The sequence below is a fragment of the Oncorhynchus mykiss genome, chromosome 15 (assembly GCF_057628025.1).
Source record: "Oncorhynchus mykiss isolate SJ-2025 chromosome 15, ASM5762802v1, whole genome shotgun sequence".
Taxonomy (NCBI): domain Eukaryota; kingdom Metazoa; phylum Chordata; class Actinopteri; order Salmoniformes; family Salmonidae; genus Oncorhynchus; species Oncorhynchus mykiss.
This window is the reverse complement of record NC_143036.1, coordinates 54,770,892-54,785,806: the sequence shown is the minus strand read 5'-3', so window position 1 is coordinate 54,785,806 and position 14,915 is coordinate 54,770,892. Positions and strand designations below refer to the sequence as shown.

General features: G+C 44.5%; 1 protein-coding gene across 2 annotated transcripts in view; it reads right to left on the bottom strand.

The window, feature by feature from the left end:
- Positions 1-14,345, bottom strand: part of atxn7l1 (ataxin 7-like 1) — a 31,345-nt gene extending 17,000 nt beyond the window's left edge. The window contains exons 1-3 of one of the 2 annotated variants that reach the window (XM_036944564.2): positions 14,201-14,345; positions 13,660-13,728; positions 9,928-10,032 (exon numbers count right to left, since the gene is read on the bottom strand). In XM_036944564.2, coding sequence (XP_036800459.1) covers positions 9,928-10,032; positions 13,660-13,728; positions 14,201-14,297 — 271 coding nt within the window. In that variant the 5' untranslated portion in view covers positions 14,298-14,345. Of the gene's footprint in view, positions 1-6,017; positions 6,125-9,927; positions 10,033-13,659; positions 13,729-14,200 lie in introns of those variants that run through there. The other variant, XM_036944565.2, reaches the window with a different exon arrangement.
- Positions 14,346-14,915: the final 570 nt, after the last annotated feature.

Genomic DNA, 14,915 nt, shown 5'->3' with positions numbered 1-14,915 from the left:
CCTCACATAGACCTGCCCCCTTAATGGTTTTAACATACAAAGCCCTTCACGGACACAGAGGTATTTAAGGAGTGGTGACACAATTGAAGGAATTGTCCGACAAATCTAAACATAGCGTATAATTGTCGGCCAAACAGGTAGGCCTACCTCTTATTTCTTAAATAGGAAGAAATAGGCTCCAACACACAGCCTTCGCTGTTAGCTAATTAGTGAAATGTTTTTTTATTTGTATAATTACTCAAATTAGCGTACTTTCAGCACCATGTGCTTTCCACCTCCCGATTGATTGCACAGCGGCTGCAGCTTCTCATTACAGCACCATGTGCTTTCCACCTCCCGATTGATTGCACAGCGGCTGCAGCTTCTCATTACAGCACCATGTGCTTTCCACCTCCCGATTGATTGCACAGCGGCTGCAGCTTCTCATTACAGCACCATGTGCTTTCCACCTCCCGATTGATTGCACAGCGGCTGCAGCTTCTCATTACAGCACCATGTGCTTTCCACCTCCTGATTGATTGCACAGCGGCTGCAGCACCATGTGCTTTCCACCTCCCGATTGATTGCACAGCGGCTGCAGCTTCTCATTACAGCACCATGTGCTTTCCTCCTCCTGATTGATTGCACAGCGGCTGCAGCTTCTCATTACAGCACCATGTGCTTTCCTCCTCCTGATTGATTGCACAGCGGCTGCAGCTTCTCATTACAGCACCATGTGCTTTCCACCTCCTGATTGATTGCACAGCGGCTGCAGCTTCTCATTACAGCACCATGTGCTTTCCACCTCCTGATTGATTGCACAGCGGCTGCAGCTTCTCATTACAGCACCATGTGCTTTCCACCTCCTGATTGATTGCACAGCGGCTGCAGCTTCTCATTACAGCACCATGTGCTTTCCACCTCCTGATTGATTGCACAGCGGCTGCAGCTTCTCATTACAGCACCATGTGCTTTCCACCTCCTGATTGATTGCACAGCGGCTGCAGCTTCTCATTACAGCACCACAAAGCTGTCATGTAAGTTACTCGACACGGGCTTATTGTGAGGTCAATTACGCTGATAAAAAGCCTCATCATGGGCAATGAAACATGTTGTTTCGCAGCGTTTGGAAAATATCAATATTACCCCCACCCCCCAGTCATTTTCTAACTGTCCCCTAATGCCTATAAAGATGTAGACAAATTCATCTCCATAAAATGAAAAATAACATCTGGAGCCCTATTTTGCCAGTAAAATATAACAATATCCTAATTGTCAACCCAAAATCCATGACAATCACTAGATTAGGTTGCACATCAAAATATCTTGAATCATGCATTCCTGCTTGGACATGTTGAATGAAACAGCTGATTTCTTGAATAGTAGTAACCTATTACATGTATTAATAAAGCACTGGGAATTACATGATTCAATTACTATAGAAATATACAGCACCAGTCAAAGGTTTAGACACCTACTCATTCAAGGGTTTTTCTTAGTTTTTTACTATTTTCTACATTGTAGAATAATAGTAAAGGCATCAACACTATGAAATAACACATATGGAATCATGTACAAACCAACAACAACAAAAAGTTTTAAACAATATATTTTATTTTATTCAAAGTAGTCAACCTTTGCCGTGACAGCTTTGCACACTCTTGGCACTCTCAAAACCAGCTTCACCTATGCTGAGCACTTGTTGGCTGCTTTTCATTCACTCTGCCGTCCAACTCATCCAAAACCATCTAAATTGGGTTGAGGTCGGGGGATTGCGGAGGCCAGGTCATCTGATGCAGCACTCAATCCCTCTCGTTCTTGGTCGAATAGCCCTTACACAGCCTGGAGGTGTGTTGTGTCATTGTCCTGTTGAAAAACAAATGATAGTCCCACTAAGCGTAAACCAGATGGGATGGCGTATCGCTGCAGAATACTGTGGAAGCCATGCTGGTTAAGTGTGCCTTAAATTCTAAATAAATCACGGACAGTGTCACCAGCAAAGCACCACGACACCTCCTCCTCTATGCTTCACGGTAGGAACCACACATGCAGAGATCATCCGTTCACCAACTCTGAATCTCAAAGACATGGCAATATTAACCCAAAATTTCAAATTTGGACTCATCAGACCAAAAGGACAGATTTCCACCAGTCCAATGTCCATTGCTCAAATTTCTTGGCCCAAGCAAGCCTCTTCTTATTATTGGTGTCCTTTAGTAGTGGTTTATTTGCAGCAATTCGACCATGAAGGCCTGATTCACGTAGTGTCCTCTGAACAGTTGATGTTGAGATGTGTCTGTTACTTGAACTCTGAAGCCTTTATTTGGGGTGCAATTTCCGAAGCTGGTAAATCTAATGAACTTATCCTTTGCCACAGAGGTAACTCTGGGGCTTCCTTTCCTGTGGAGGTCCTCATGTGAGCCAGTTTCATCATAGCGCTTGATGGTTTTTGTGACTGCACTTGAAGAAACTTTCAAAGTTCTTGACATTTTTAGTATTGACTGACCTTCATGTCTTAAAATAATGATGGACTGTTGTTTCTCTTAGCTTATTTGAGCTGCTGTTCCCATAATATGGACTTGATCTTTTGCCAAATAGGGTTAGCTTCTGTATACCACCACTACCTTGTAATAACACAGCTGATTGGCTCAAAAGCGTTAAGGAAAGAAATACCACAAATTCACTTTTAACATGGCATACCTGTTAATTGAAATGCATTCCAGGTGACTACCTCATGAAGCTGGTTGAGAGAATGCCAAGAGTGTGCAAAGCTGTCATCAAGGCAAAGGGTGGATACTTGGAAGAATCTCAAATATAAAATATATTTTGATTTGTTTAACAGCTTTTTTCCATATGTGTTATATTGTTTTGTTGTCTTCACTATTATTCTACAATGTAGAAAATAGTACAAATAAAGAAAACCACTGGAATGAGTAGGTGTCCAAACTTTAGACCGGTACTGTAGTCGTGGCCAAACGTTTTGAGAATGACACAAATATTAATTTCCACAAAGTTTGCTGCTTCAGTGTCTTTAGATATTTTTGTCAGATGTTACTATGGAATACTGAAGTATAATTAGAAGTATTTCATACGTGTCAAATGCTTTTATTGACAATTACATGAAGTTGATGCAAAGAGTCAATATTTGCAGTGTTGACCCTTTTTTTTCAAGACCTCTGCAATCTGCCCTGGCATGCTGTCAATTAACTTCTGGGCCACATCCTTGGAGTTTGCTTGGAGTTTGTCAGAATTTGTGGGGTTTTGTTTGTCCACCCGCCTCTTGAGGATTGACCACAAGTTCTCAATGGGATTAAGGTCTGGGGAGTTTCCTGGCCATGGACCAAAAATATTGATGTTTTGTTCCCCGAGCCACTTAGTTATCACTTTTGCCTTATGGCAAGGTGCTCCATCATGCTGGAAAAGGCATTGTTTGTCACCAAACTTTTCCTGGATGGTTGGGAGAAGTTGCTCTCGGAGGATGTGTTGGTACCGTTCTTTATTCATGGCTGTGTTCTTAGGCAAAATTGTGAGTGAGCCCACTCCGTTGGCTGAGAAGCAACCCCACGCATGAATGGTCTCAGGATGCTTTACTGTTGGCATGACACAGGACTGATGGTAGCGTTCACCTTGTCTTCTCCAGACAAGCTTTTTTCCGAATGTCACAAACAATCGGAAAGGGGATTCATCAGAGAAAATGACAGTCCTCAGCAGTCCAATCCCTGTACCTTCTGCAGAATATCAGTCTATCCCTGATGTTTTTCCTGGAGAGAAGTGGCTTCTTTGCTGCCCTTCTTGACACCAGGCCATCCTCCAAAAGTCTTTGCCTCACTGTGCGTGCAGATGCACTCACACCTACCTGCTGCCCTTCCTGAGCAAGCTCTGTACTGGTGGTGCCCCGATCCCGCAGCTGAATCAACTTTAGGAGACGGTCCTGGCGCTTGCTGGACTTTCTTGGGCGCCCTGAAGCCTTCTTCACAACAATTGAACCACTCTCCTTGAAGTTCTTGATGATCCGATTAATGGTTGATTTCGGTGCATTCATACTGGCAGTAATAATTGCATTAATTCCACGGGAAAGAGGGACTTTCAAATTAATTGCAATTCATCTGATCACTCGTCATAACATTCTGGAGTACAGTGGGGCAAATAAGTATTTAGTCAGCCACCAATTGTGCAAGTTCTACCACTTAAAAAGATGAGAGAGGCCTGTAATGACAGGCCTCTCAGACAAAGGCCTCTATGACAGACAAAATGAGGAAAAGAAATCCAGAAAATCACATTGTAGGATTTTTAATGAATTTATTTGCAAATTATGGTGGAAAATAAGTATTTGGTCAATAACAAAAGTTGATCTCAATACTTTGTTATATACCCTTTGTTGGCAATGACAGAGGTCAAACACACACACGTTTTCACACACTGTTGCTGGTACTTTGGCCCATTCCTCCATGCAGATCTCCTCTAGAACAGTGATGTTTTGGGGCTGTTGCTGGGCAACACGGACTTTCAACTCCCTCCAAAGATTTTCTATGGGGTTGAGATCTGGAGACTGGCTAGGCCACTCCAGGACCTTGAAATGCTTCTTACGAAGCCACTCTTTCGTTGCCTGGGCGGTGTGTTTGGGATCATTGTCATGCTGAAAGACCCAGCCACGTTTCATCTTCAATGCCCTTGCTGACGGAAGGAGGTTTTCACTCAAAATCTCACGATACATGGCCCCATTCATTCTTTCCTTTACACGGATCAGTCGTCCTGGTCCCTTTGCAGAAAAACATCCCCAAAGCATTATGTTTCCACCCCCATGCTTCACAGCAGGTATGGTGTTCTTTCGATGCAACTCAGCATTCTTTGTCCTCCAAACACGACAAGTTGAGTTTTTAACCAAAAAGTTATATTTTGGTTTAATCTGACCATATGACATTCTCCCAATCTTCTTCTGGATCATCCAAATGCTCTCTAGCAAAATTCAGACGGGCCTGGACATGTACTGGCTTAAGCAGGGGGACAGGTCTGGCACTGCAGGATTTGAGTCCCTGGCGGCGTAGTGGGTTACTGATGGTAGGCTTTGTTACTTTGGTCCCAGCTCTCTGCAGGTCATTCACTAGGTCCCCCCCGTGTGGTTCTGGGATTTTTGCTCACCGTTCTTGTGATCATTTTAACCCCAAGGGGTGAGGTCTTGCGTGGAGCCCCAGATCGAGGGAGATTATCAGTGGTCTTGTATGTCTTCCTTTTCCTAATAATTTCTCCCACAGTTGATTTCTTCAAACCAAGCTGCTTACCTAATGCAGATTCAGTCTTCCCAGCCTGGTGCAGGTCTACAATTTTGTTTCTGGTGTCCTTTGACAACTCTTTGGTCTTGGCCATAGTGGAGTTTTGAGTGTGACTGTTTGAGGTTGTGGACAGGTGTCTTTTGTACTGATAACAAGTTCAAACAGGTGCCATTAATACAGGTAACGAGTGGAGGACAGAGGAGCCTCTTAAAGAAGAAGTTACAGGTCTGAAGTTACAGGAGCCAGAAATCTTGCTTGTTTGTAGGTGACCAAATACTTATTTTCCACCATAATTTGCAAATAAATTCTGTCATAGTTGAAGTGTACCTATGATGAAAATTACAGGTCTCGCTCATCTTTTTAAGTGGGAGAACTTGCACAATTGGTGGCTGACTAAATACTTTTTTGCCCCACTGTATATGCAAATTGCCATCATACAAACTGAGGCAGCAGACTTTGTGAAAATTAATATTGGTGTTAATCTCAAAACTTTTGGCCACAACTGTATATTGCGTGACAACGTTTTTTTTTTATGGGTGCGACCGAATCATGAGCTAGTGCCACCAAGTGAAAAGGTTTGTCTGAAACGCTGGGATCCACATTGCAGTAGAGTGCATTGGAGAGAGACAGAGAGAGGAGAGAGAAGGAAGGAAGGAAGGAAGGAAGGAAGGAAGGAAGGAAGGAAGGAAGGAAGGAAGGAAGGAAGGAAGGAAGGAAGGAAGGAAGGAAGGAAGGAAGGAAGGAAGGAAGGAAGGAAGGGAGACTTACGGTTCTGGCTATGCATGTCTTTGGGAGGGGAGGGTGAGGAGGAGGAGGAGGAGGGTGGGGAGGTCCTTTACTCTCTCTGCCTCACTGGGACTCTACTCCCCAGACACCTAATCAGGACAGAGGGACATGTCAAAAACACAACACAGCCACACGGGCGCTCCCAACCACACACAAACACACGTCCTCCCACACACCCACCCACCACAAACGTGCTCTCTCTCACACACACACACACCACACACACCACACGTGCTCTCTCGCGCACACACCTCATTAAATGCTTGTTGTAGATCTACTACTCATGCAGACTTTGCACTAAAATTTGTGGAAAGCTTGTGAACTGTGCAGTGGGGATACAATAATGCATTATAACACTGTCGGCAAATAAAACTCTTTGTGATTATTCATTTTGGAATCAACATCTTTGTTCTGCCCTGGCAATTTCCTAAATAGACTTGGCCCCGGCAACACAGCCATCCTGCCAACTGTCCTCAGCCAACTACTGTCTGACAGGCTGTATCACCCACTCCACAGAATCTGTCTCATTGGTCACAGTTTAGTGACTGACAGTGTGAGGAGCCAATAAGATGACAGTCTGTGGGAATGACAAGGAGATTGCCTTACCCTGCCAATGAGTGCTGAAATACCAACAGCTCGTTAGAACAATACGGATGACTGAGCACACAGATTAAGCAGGCGTCAAGGCCTCTGTGTGTGTGTGTGTGTGTGCGTATGTTCCAGGTGTGTGTGTGTGTGTGTGCGTATGTTCCAGGTGTGTATGTTCCAGGTGTGTGTGTGTGTATGTGTGTGTGTGTATGTTCCAGGTGTGTGTATGTTCCAGGTGTGTGTGTGTGTGTGTGTGTTCCAGGTGTGTGTGTGTGTGTGTGTGTATGTTCCAGGTGTGTGTGTATGTTCCAGGTGTGTGTGTGTGTGTGTGTGTATGTTCCAGGTGTGTGTGTGTGTGTGTGTGTGTATGTTCCAGGTGTGTGTGTGTGTGTGTGTGTATGTTCCAGGTGTGTGTGTGTGTGTGTGTGTGTGTGTATGTTCCAGGTGTGTGTGTGTGTGTGTGTGTGTGTATGTTCCAGGTGTGTGTGTGTATGTTCCAGGTGTGTGTGTGTGTGTGTGTGTATATGTTCCAGGTGTGTGTGTGTGTGTATGTTCCAGGTGTGTGTATGTTCCAGGTGTGTGTGTGTGTGTGTGTGTGTGTATGTTCCAGGTGTGTGTGTGTGTGTGTGTATGTTCCAGGTGTGTGTGTATGTTCCAGGTGTGTGTGTGTGTGTGTGTGTGTATGTTCCAGGTGTGTGTGTGTGTGTATATTCCAGGTGTGTGTGTGTGTGTGTGTGTATGTTCCAGGTGTGTGTGTGTGTGTGTGTGTATGTTCCAGGTGTGTGTGTGTGTGTGTGTGTATGTTCCAGGTGTGTGTGTGTGTGTGTATGTTCCAGGTGTGTGTGTGTGTGTGTGTGTGTGTGTATGTTCCAGGTGTGTGTGTGTGTGTGTGTGTATATGTTCCAGGTGTGTGTGTGTGTGTATGTTCCAGGTGTGTGTGTGTGTGTGTATGTTCCAGGTGTGTGTGTGTTTGTATGTTCCAGGTGTGTGTGTGTGTGTGTATGTTCCAGGTGTGTGTGTGTGCGTATGTTCCAGGTGTGTGTGAGCGTTTGCGTATGTTCCAGGTGTGTGTGAGCGTTTAACTGCGTCCGTCAGGCAGTTGAGTAAATAGGCAAGGTAAAGCAGAGGGGGCAGCTGTATTGGGAGCTAGGAGTCCACCTCATTCAGATATGTAGTAGTAGTAGCAGCAGTAGTTACACAGCAGCCCATCCAGATTGGTTACTTACAACTGTAGTTTAGCGTACATATAACAATGCACCCAAGTCTATGTCTTGTGCTTCTGCCCTTCCAAGGTACAAGTTACCACATTTAATTTTTAATTTTTTTAATTTAACTAGGCAAGTCAGTTAAGAACAAATTCTTATTTACAATGACGGCCTACAAAAAGGCCTCCTGCTGGGACTGGGATTAAAATAAATAAATAAATAAATACAATGTAAATATAGGACAAAACACACATCACAACAAGAGAGACAACACTACATAAAGAGAGACCTAAGACAACAACATAGCAAGGCACCTAACATAGATCTAGGGTCAAAATACCCTATCCTAACCTTAAAAACATGATTAAGGGCTTTTAAAACTAGCTGACCCTGTATCAGTGGTTAGGGGCAACAACTACCTAGTCCCTCAAGCCCGTTGTCATGACATTGCCAAGCGAGCGAAACGGTGGCTAGCGTGAGAGCCCTGTGAGGCTAGCAACCACAGGAAGTAGGAAGCTCAGCCTCAGCTTCTCAGAGCTCAGCTGGGTTTGTTTACATCCGCACCGCCAGCACTAGAGGAAGACACCCACCAGAGAGAGAGAGACAAAGAGAGAGGAGAGGAGAGAGAGACAAAGAGAGAGGAGAGAGAGAGTAGAGAGACAAAGAGAGAGGAGAGAGACAAAGAGAGAGGAGAGGAGAGAGAGAGAGAGACAAAGAGAGGAGAGGAGAGAGAGAGTAGAGAGAGACAAAGAGAGGAGAGGAGAGAGACAGAGAGAGGAGAGGAGAGAGAGAGGAGAGAGACAAAGAGAGAGGAGAGAGAGTAGAGAGACAAAGAGAGAGGAGAGAGAGTAGAGAGACAAAGAGAGAGGAGAGAGAGTAGAGAGACAAAGAGAGAGGAGAGAGAGTAGAGACAAAGAGAGAGGAGAGAGAGTAGAGAGACAAAGAGAGAGGAGAGAGAGTGAAGCGCCAAACCCTTCTGTAACAGCCAATACATTTCATATTGTGACACAGACAACGCAGCACATTACTAAACTACTCTACACAAGTCAGCACTACACTAAACCACACACACAATCACTGCCGCTGCTTCAACACCACACACAACAGCTGCCCACACTGGAACCAAAGCAAGCACACAAACAACTAGCTGCCTCGACAACTCACTGCACTGCAGTGAGTGCCAAGCCCACACATCAAAGTCAGGAAACGAAACTAAGCTGAGAGGACAGAGCCTGCAAGGAGTTCAATTAATCCAGGACCATACGAGCAGAGTCACCAGACAACAACGCACACACTATGAATAACAGTCTAGCACACAGACATTCTCAGAATGACACAAACCCCACCTCTGAATAACACACAAAAGCTTTTCCGTTAAACTGCTTAATCAGCCTCCGCCGCCAGCTACAGATGTGTCTGTCTGACTCCTGCAGCCTGGCTGGCAGAAAGAGTATTTACACACACACACACACACACACACACACACACACACACACACACACGAGCTGGAGGAGCATAGCTGAAAGGCATTGACCCCTGAGCAGACCTGACCTATTCAGAGCCTGTCAATGAGCAGCTGTTGTGAGAGGAAGATTTCCTGTTTCCCCTAACCACAGATCTAAGGTCAGATGTACATGCGTTATAACAATTTAGTGGTTAGGAAAAAGTCCAGGTCCTGTCTGAGAGGACTGCAGCTGGAGGCAGCAACCTGCAGGGGGCAGGAGAGAGCACTCAAAGTGGGTCGTGTGTGTGTGTTTTGCCTGTCTCTTGGCACAGACGGACTCCTCTCTCTAGGACATGAGCAGCCAGCAGCAGAGAGCAGATGTAAGCGCGCTCCGCTCACTGGGGATCAACGAGAACGTAAGCAGACGGACAGACAAGAGCTGGTTTTCAATTATTATTATTATTTTTTTAAACTTTAACTCTGCATTGTAGGAAAAGGACCCGTAAGTAACCATTTCCCTTTTAGTCTACGAAGCATGTGACAAATAAAATGTGATTTTACTTTGGTCCAGCACTGACCAATGTTTAAGGGGCTCTTACTGGGATGGGTTAGTGTTAGGGGTCTTACTGTAGTGTGTAGGTGTTAGGGTTCTTACCGTAGTGGGTGAGGATGCCCTGGGGTTTGACCACTTGGTTGCAGACATTGCAGACGACGAGACAGAAATCCTCCTGGTTGGGAAACTGGCCAAACACGTGCATCTCTGCAGGAGACAGAGACAGGAACAGTGACAGGGGGTGAGCTAGGAGAAGGACCAGAAAGCTGCATTGATCTAAGGGCAGCTTGTTGTTTCCTCCCATGGTTAATGTTGGGAGGGGGAGGGGGGGGGTTCAGCTGATCCAATCAAAATGTATCTTCCTACTTCCAAACAGGCAACTTCACAGAGATTTTACTCATCACTATGTGTACTCTGCATCCCAGGGGGATTGGCAGGATAGCATTTGTCGTCGTGAATCTTGCTCTGCAGAGTGCCACAAAGTCATCAAATACGATTTTAACTAAACCACGATGCCTACAACTAACTACCGGGAAAAATCGCTCAGTGCTGCCTTCAGGAGAATCATGACAAAAAACATCAACCTGTGGGAAAACTGAGGATTTGGTTCGTCTTCGCCTTGACCTGGCATGTCCTGTCGACTGGAATAGATAGGAGACCGGTCATGCTTGGTGGGTATCTAACTGAGGCAGTACTCATGCTGTCCTGGACCGTCCGGAGATCTTTGGCTGCGTCCCAATTCTCCACAAGTGTACACTTTGGGGAGAAGGGGGATGCTGCCTCAGAGCCAGTCAAGGTCTCATGGAAGCGAGGACTGAAGCATCACTCTGGGTAACACTAAACATACAATAATGCCTGCTGATTGATTGTGTCTTTGTATTTTAAGATGTGCGTGACTGTGCTTGTCCACCAGTGTATCAGTGTTGTGTTACTTGTCATGCTCTGTGTTTTGTGTGGACCCCAGGAAGAGTAGCTGCTGGTTCTGCAACAACTAAATGGGGATCAAAATAAACTAATCAAATCGAGTGGATCTGGTCCAGATAGTTGCTTAGACAGAATGGTTAAAGGTTAGGATTGGCGGAGGGTTATTCTGATGCTAGATCAGTGGTTAAGGGCAACCTTGACCTCCATGGTCCAGCCCCTACACTGTGTGGCGCATCAGACCACTCCGGTAGACCAGCCGCTCTGCTCCAATAAAAATAGCCCATCTTCTTTTTTTAAACCTTTATTTTACCAGGGAAGACATCTTTTTCCAAATGTGCCCTACAAGTAAAACATCACAAATCACTTAGAAAAAACAGTTTACATCCCTCCACAAATAAATCCCCAATCATTACTCTAAACTGTACCAGAACATCAAGATGAAATGGATTTTATCCAGCAATACGGTACATTAAAACCAAAAGCAGATTTACCAAGCTCGGGGGAGATCCTAGGAAGCTTGAGAGTTAACCAATCCTGTGAACAGGTTAGGCAACTCGGGTGTCTATACTTCAACAGCAAAGTTAGATAAGATGGACGTTTCTGAAGTAGGGCCTTGTAAACACAAAAAGGTGAGTAATGTAGAGATGTACGGGTCTTTAGCGAAGTCCAGCCAACCTTTTGATACAGGATGTATTGATGAGTATCAAAACTATCCCCTGTAACAAAACGAAGGGCACTACGGTAGATGACAGTCAAAGGTTTAACAGTAGCAGCAGCTGCCCAGGGCACAGACAGATTTTTCACCTAGCCGGCTCGGGGATTCGAACCAGCGACCTTTCGATTACTGGCCCAATGCTTTTTGACTTCTAGGCTACCTGCCGCCCTATTTATTAACAAATTAACAATGACAATGCTTTGTACGTACATTTAATTATCCACGTGACACTGTTAAATACAAGGATGACATTGGAAACGGTTTCATTCAATAAAACAAGCAACTTGTTAAAAAGTAGGGTTCATGGCGTTCACCCCATTAAAAAAAAAAAGACATCTACGTCGGCAGCCTGCACACGTTTCACGCTTGGTGATTTTTTGTCGGCCAATCAAAGCCGCTCCACAGTCTGAGCTTCCAAGTGTAGCAAGTGAAGTGAGAGATCTCTAATCAACGCAACATGGAATTAAAATGACAGAATTAAAAAGTGAGCTAAATGAGGAGGAGTGGGCTACGACAAACAACCAAGAGGTGGGCTGTTGTTTAATCTGAACCACGGTGTTGCCATTTCTTTACAAGGACGAGGAGTGCAGTAACTGTAGCCTTATAGTTAGCTCGTTACCTAGCTAGTTACCTAACATCGATTTGATGCAGTCAAAACAGGCACTGTCGTGGCATGATGAATAGGCAGCAGCTAACTGTTACAAGATTGTCTAACGCGCGCGGGCCAGCTTGGCTACTTTGTAGTCTCACACACACACACACACAACACACACACACACACACACACACGTCCTTCCTCCTACTAAAAACACAAGTAAAAACAAACAAAAAAACATGTATTCCAACTATCCAGATATCCAAGAAAGAAAATCCTGATATTATTCTAATAGTGAAATTATTTCAAATGTCCACATCCCTAAACCAGAAACAACAAGTTTCAGCACTTATAAAAGCACCAGTTTTTTTTTTTCATCTGTCTCTGCCAAGACAAATGAGAACAGTGTGTAGTTTACTCCAGCGCTCGCCTGCCAAAACGACACAAACTGCCACAACACTGCTGCTAAAACAATCTTGTATTTCGTGAATGAGAGCTACCCAGGCAGAGAGAGAAACACACTGTCTGTCAGACACCCGCTGAGAAAATAGTTTAAAGCGGGGATAACATTTTTCTATATATTTGTGCATTGTCAAGTCTCACTTATCCTCTAAACAACATTGTCAGATAATGAATTGAATTATAGACCGCATCAGCTGTTGACCTATGTAGTGGAGAGAAGGCATAATGCTGAGTTAACCATATAACAATGGGCATAATCGCTGTCTGGCACTAATCTCAGAGATGATTCGGCATTGGACTGTAATGACGTCACCCAGTTAGCTATTACTGTCTGCTTGACACATGGTGTGACCTCATCGGCTGATGGTGTGACTGACTGAGAGTGTGTGTGTGTGTGTGTCTCACAACCTGCCGGACTCTTGGCCGGGGAACAACAACACTGGGAGACTCCATTCTGACTGAGTGAGTGGATCTCCTTACCTTATCCATTAGGGGGTCCAGGGCAAACACAACTGGCCTTAGATCAGTGTCTAAAGGGCAAGTCAATCTTAATCTGTCTCAGTGTGTTGGCCTGGGATCAGCAGTCAGAGCATGTTGGTGATTCCAGTCTGGCTGGGACTGAGAGAGGCTGCTTTGGCACTCAGTCTGACGGAACTGAAGACGGGGTAGTTAGTACTGAAGTGTACTACACTTGAGTGTAGCTCCTGTCTGTCACTCTGGGTGGCCCACCAACCTAGAGTTATCAAATCCCCTCATTTGTACAGTGTAGGTGGAGCCAAAAACCTCTAGGGTACAAACTCTAGGTAAGCAGGAAGGGAACATAGTCATGCACATGTGACATTTCCTACTTGACCAATATCATGCCACTAGACATCAATTCGTTTGTAATTAACAAATTCGTACATTCACTATCATACATAAAACACATGTGATCTTCATAATAAACAGCTTTAGGAAATATGTATGCTGTGATCATCCCTTAGCTTTGAAGTTGACAGGCTGTGCCTTGTTGTGTGGCCTTGGTGTTAAAATATGCAAGAATGTTGGCAAGAACGCCGGAGTGACACCTGGAGTGTCATCAGTCCACAAGAACAAGGCTCGGGTGACAGTCACCACAACACGTTTTGATCAACCTTACCTTCTTTGCTGAGTTTAGTTCCTTCCCAGGAGTTGTACAGCTCTTTCAAGCGGTTTCCGACGAGCGAGTCTGTATTTGAGTAATATAAGAAAATAAGGTTCATATTGGAGTTAATGTACTAGAGGTTAGTTATTGCTTGAATTAAACATACATCTCACGCACGCCACGCTGGAACGTGTCATGACGTCCAGCTCGATAACTAGGTCGCAGCTGTAACGTTAACTGACGAGGTGCCATGACCAATCAAGCAAACTGTCACCAACAAGCAACGAAAAGTTATCCTGGCCAGACAGCAGTAAACTAACCCATGTACATCACGAACATGTTGAGAATGCATCAGAGAAATGAGTACAGAGCATTTGCAAAACATGCGTTTTATCGATTTGTTATGCATTTGGTAACTAACTTAATATGTGGTTGTTATCTTCCAGTTTTGACAGATGCATGGAGGACACGGCTGGCTAACTCAATCTCAGTTCAACAACACTGTTCGCACGTGCCATTTTTATAGAAATGGACGACAAAATTGACGTGCACTTACTGTCAGAATAGTGTAATTTTGCTGCGCTGATAAAAGTCGACCAAGGTTTGCACAGGAACGTATCCGGATTTGGTAGTTGGCGATCCAATGTCGCCATTGCACTTCCTTCTTGTTGCTTGCTTTTTTCCCTCTCCTTCGCAGTACGCTAAACGAGACAAGCGGAGCACCTGACGTCATTTTCGTCACGTTCCGTCTTCGCTCGGCCTCTGGCGGCAAGGAGTTGAAAGGTTGCAAAGGGGTGTGTGGGCCTCTGAAGTTCAAACGTTTGTTTTTCTGATACATAAATGACACGTGTGTTGTTGTTTTTCTCAAAATTGCATTTCACCCATTGTTGATTTGCTGAAATATATTCCGATGTCTTACATATTCAATATGTTTTAATGTTTCAGTAACAGTAGAAGATTTTAGGCTGGCAATAGCCAAAGTACAGCACATTTGACCAATATGTGAGCCATATTACAGTATAATACAGTACAACAACGTGCAGTCGTTGTGAAGCAGCAATATCCTAGTCGGTCAATAATACTTTTACTACAGACAAGAATATTGTACACTTTTGCACTACACAAACAAAATACCTTTTGCTGCCCATACACATTATTATATCAAATATCACTTTTGCTGATCACAAATTTGCCATAGGAATCCTATACATTGTTCCAAGAGATCTTCAGCGCAACAACAAAATATGACTCAGCATTGACCTCTTGTGGTT